A 4324-nucleotide genomic window follows, 5' to 3' on the forward strand; every position below is an offset into this window, starting at 1 on the left:
CATGCCAGAGCTGGACATGAGCCTTTGGCCTAGGGATCAGTTTCTTGCCAGTGACTAAAGCTGTAGTGGGATTACTATTTTATATCAGGTTAACAGTAGCTCTTGCATCTTCACTTGACAAGTCTCAGAGGGCAGGGCTTTGAAGTGCACGTGTGTGCTTGGTCAAGCTGAGGTACATAGTGGTAGTGATAACCTGGAGTAGTAGCAGAGCCTGACATGAGCCTTTGGCCTAGGGATCAGTTTCTTGCCAGTGACTAAAGCTGTAGTGGGATTACTATTTTATATCAGGTTAACAGTAGCTCTTGCATCTTCACTTGACAAGTCTCAGAGGGCAGGGCTTTGAAGTGCACGTGTGTGCTTGGTCAAGCTGAGGTACATAGTGGTAGTGATAACCTGGAGTAGTAGCAGAGCCTGAGCGCCAAGCAGTGCAAGGAAGCCCCCAGTGAAATCAGAGGGATGAATCCATGGTGAGGTTTGTAAAAGAAAAATACCCAGGCCTCCAGACAGGATTATCATCTTGATGATGAGTATGATGATGATCGTCTTCCACCCCTCTCTCTGCTCTGCACAATACACGTGTGCAACAAAAATGGGGTAGAAGAGACTGATAACCAGGCAGGCATACACAAAAACCCTGGCTATTGCCAGTGCTAGTATGCTGATGCCCATTGCCTGCAGATCCATGTAGTTCAGGCACTGCAGCTCTCCGGCTGTCTCATTAAACAGGCAGAAGTTGTAAAAGCCAATGCATTTGTCAGGGAGGTTGACCAGGTTTCCAAATTCCCACCACAGTGCATAGAACATCAAGGCCAAGGTCCCAGCAGCCTGGAGGAGAGCCAGCACATAGGGCAGGCGCCCAGTACACCTCTGTTGCAGCAAACCCATCCAGCTGCCAACATGCTTTCTTGCTGCCATGGTAGAGCTTGCTGTGGGGATGCCTGTTGCAAAACACGAAGTGGGGACCCCTCAGTTGTCTGTTACATCACCCTTGCCAAGATGAGCTCTGAGCCTGTGTCACTGAGGTCTCAGGACTCCATTTGCAAGTAGAACTGGAGCACCTGAGTCCTGCCTCTATGCTGCACACGTGTTACTGAGTTGAGGGGGTGCATTTTTCTTTACAGCAAAGGTGGCTTAATGATGTCCCGTGTGTGGATCAGCACTGGGAGGATGGTATGACTCACTTAGCCCCACACATGGCCTTTGCACCAGGGTGTCATGTTGGACAAGAGAGGAATTCGTCAGCAAACTGCAGTGATGAGAGGAGAGTAAAACTGCTGTCTGGTAAGGAGGGGGTTAAGGGCTGTTTGGCTGTTTGGAAAATGCTTTTCTTTCAGTTCTGGTCAGGCAAGGACATTCCTTGTGATCGTTGGACTCCTGAGTAGAATGCAGGATCTTACCTGCAGGGCTGCCCATGCCTTCCCCTGCGTCTGTCCTATAGCTCTGGGCCACCTGGTGCCATTGATGCTGCCTGTTTCCAGCATGTGCATGCACCAGTAGTCCTTGCATGCCTGTGTATTACTGGGCACAGCAGGACTGATTGCCTGCAGCTCTGTTCCCCACTGAGGCTGGCAGACATGGTGCTCCTCTGTCCTGGTTGCCCGAGGACCAATGTCCCATGCAGACTGGCAGGTGCCCAGCTCAGAAAGACACCCCAGACCCACTGGCAGCCACTCACCTTCCTCTGAGTTGCAGGGACATGGGTGCTATACAGACCTGTGATTGCCACACTCCTTGCTCCTCTCAGACTGCTTGACAAACCCAACTGCTCCTCTCCTAGAAATGTGGACTGTCCTTGGTACCCTCTTGCAATCTTCTAATTCACACTGAAAAAAGAGGGAAGTGGCATTAGGAAAGGGTATCACTGGCTGCAGAGCCACATGGCATCACAGCACTGGGCACCCAGGTGTGCACAGAGGCACAAATACAGGGTAAAGCTCAGAGACCTTGGCTTCAAGCTCAGCCTCCGGCTTGAGGCTTTGTAAATAACCCTTCCTCTGTTTGACAAGCATTGTCTCTTGTGAATCATTTAGCACCTTCCTTCAAAAAGTTCATGTCAGTCCTGCTGTCCCCCCTCCATTGCCTATTGCATATTGCCTAGTGGTATATCATCCTGATGTCCTGGATGCCCTCCCAGGCTATCACCCAAAACTTCTTGTAGATTTGGTACAGCCAAATCTACAAGCCCTTAGGGTGCCAGGAGAGACTCCACTCAATCTGTACCCAGTGACTGGCTGCGGTGCTGGTGACTAGAGACCCTTAGGCATCCCTGTTCCACTCCCTGTCTCTCCCTGAATACTTGGAGATGGGGCACCTCTGTTTAATGAACATAGAGATAAAACTTCTCTGCCCCAAATTACACCAGTGTCCAGAAGCAACACAAACACAGCATGGAAGGGGTGTCACAGCTTCAGACACCAACCTGTCCTCTTCCCCTGATCACTTCTTCACTTCTTGAGGCATCCCTTGGAGGTCTTCTTCACAACAGGCTTCTGGAGAGAGTGGAAGGTCACGTGGAGAATGCCCATTGTTCTGAACCTATGATGAAGACAGAAGCAATCAGGAAAATATCCGTGCTTGGGCCCAGAGTGTGCTGCACAATGAGACTTCGGGCACATGTAATTTCACTGTGGTTTGTCCTGCCCCTGGTGTTGCCCCTTGGTTTGTCTGTCTTACACATGGTCTCCTGCAGCCAGGCACTGCTGCTCTTTTCCCTGTCCTGCAAGGGCTCATACCACCCACTGCCATCAGAGGAAGAACAAGCTGTGCTTGGAGGGGGCTCTTGGTTAGCTGACCAGCTCCCCAGGGATTTCTGTTAGAACTAGATGCTGGGACCAGTACAGCCCAGGCTACTCCTGGCCATGCCCACCCACCAACCCCTGCTCTTGTATTTCTTTAGACCAGTCTCCTAAGGAAGGCAAGCTTGTAGAAACACGGGCTCTTTGTTCAGTCATCTCACGTTTACTCACTCAACATCCATAAAATATAAAAGCATTTAAGAATTTTCCTAGTTGCACATGTTTACTAGAGAGGGGACAGAGAATTAAATTCCTAGCAGATTTGTGGAAATACATGATGGGGTGGAGGAAAGCGACCTCAGAGACCCTGTGCTGCTGTGGGATCTCTGCATGTATGAGGGCCTGGGGAAATGCCATGGTATTGCTTCCCTCTCCTCTGCTTGTGTTTATAAGTACCTATTTTCTTTTCCCAGCAATGTCCCTCTGCTCACTGCCAAGTTGCAGGCAGCTTTGCCCCTGAGCCTCCTGCTTTCTCCTGAACCCAGCCCAGCAGGTAAATCCGTGTCCCTAGGTGTGACTGTGATGGCCAGAAACATGCCCGGGGTTGGTGCCCTGTGCCAGCAGAACACATGGCCAGCCTGGAGGCAATGTGTGGTTTGGCAGTGAAGGCTGAGACATGATACCCAGCCACCAGTGCAGCCACAGACATGGCATTTGTGAGCTCTGCACGTTTGCCCCGAGGCAGGTTTGGCGGCAGCCTGGCTGAAAAGCAACAGAAACGGGAAAGAGCTGTCACCTGGTGTACAGATGGGGCTTTTCCTAAACAACTGCTGCCCTGCCACCTCTAAGGAGGTGCCTATGCCTTTGGTGAAGGGACTCTGTGGCTCTTCCTCAAAGGTGCAAGGAAGAGAAACCTGAGCATGGCACAGTGAGCCCCAGCCTAAATTCAGCCCTCTTGTTTCTGGACAGGCATTGCTGGAAGCACTGGATTTCACCATAGGAGAGCTCTGTGCCTCAGTCTCTCAGGCAGAAAAAGGCTCTGTGCACAGCTCAGGAGCTCCTGGGGGTGAGTGTGTGGGAGATGTGGGCCATAGTCACCGTCCGTGCTGTTGGGACCACACAGCCCTTTCCTCTGCTGCTCATAGGCAGGTGAGCCCCTTCCCAGCCTTCCCCCAGCAAGCTGCTGGCTGAGTGCTTGGGAAAAGGTGGTGGGAAAGCATACAGCTTTGGCACAGGATCTGACTTCTGTGCAGGGACAAACATCTCTGTGGAGCCACCAGATGCTGCTGCAGTGAACAGACTGAATGCAAAGAGGCAAGGGAATGGGCATTTTCTTTTGCATTGAAGACCCCCCCTAGAAGACTTGACTTTCCTGCCTCTGTCCCTGGTTGCTGTGTGGAGAAGTGCCGTGCAAGAGTGGTGGGAAAGGAAGGAAACTTTGGACTTAGTGCTTTTCCTTCAAGATACCCATCCACCCCCACCACCTCCCCACCGCTCTCCTGCCAGCCCATCCCACTTCCCCAATCACTTTTTCCCCGCCCCAGGCAGGATTAGCAGCAGGGAAAACATAGGTCAAGAAAAGCCACTGA

The 4324-nt window shown here is 51.6% G+C and overlaps 1 protein-coding gene across 1 annotated transcript; it reads right to left on the reverse strand.

The window, feature by feature from the left end:
* Positions 1-324: 324 nt before the first annotated feature.
* Positions 325-915, reverse strand: TMEM140 (transmembrane protein 140). The gene has a single exon (XM_009073344.1). It carries the CDS (start codon positions 913-915, stop codon positions 325-327), a length of 591 nt encoding a protein of 196 aa, XP_009071592.1.
* Between the last annotated feature and the right edge of the window lie 3409 nt (positions 916-4324).

This window comes from Acanthisitta chloris, unplaced genomic scaffold (assembly GCF_000695815.1).
Source record: "Acanthisitta chloris isolate BGI_N310 unplaced genomic scaffold, ASM69581v1 scaffold46174, whole genome shotgun sequence".
NCBI lineage: Eukaryota > Metazoa > Chordata > Aves > Passeriformes > Acanthisittidae > Acanthisitta > Acanthisitta chloris.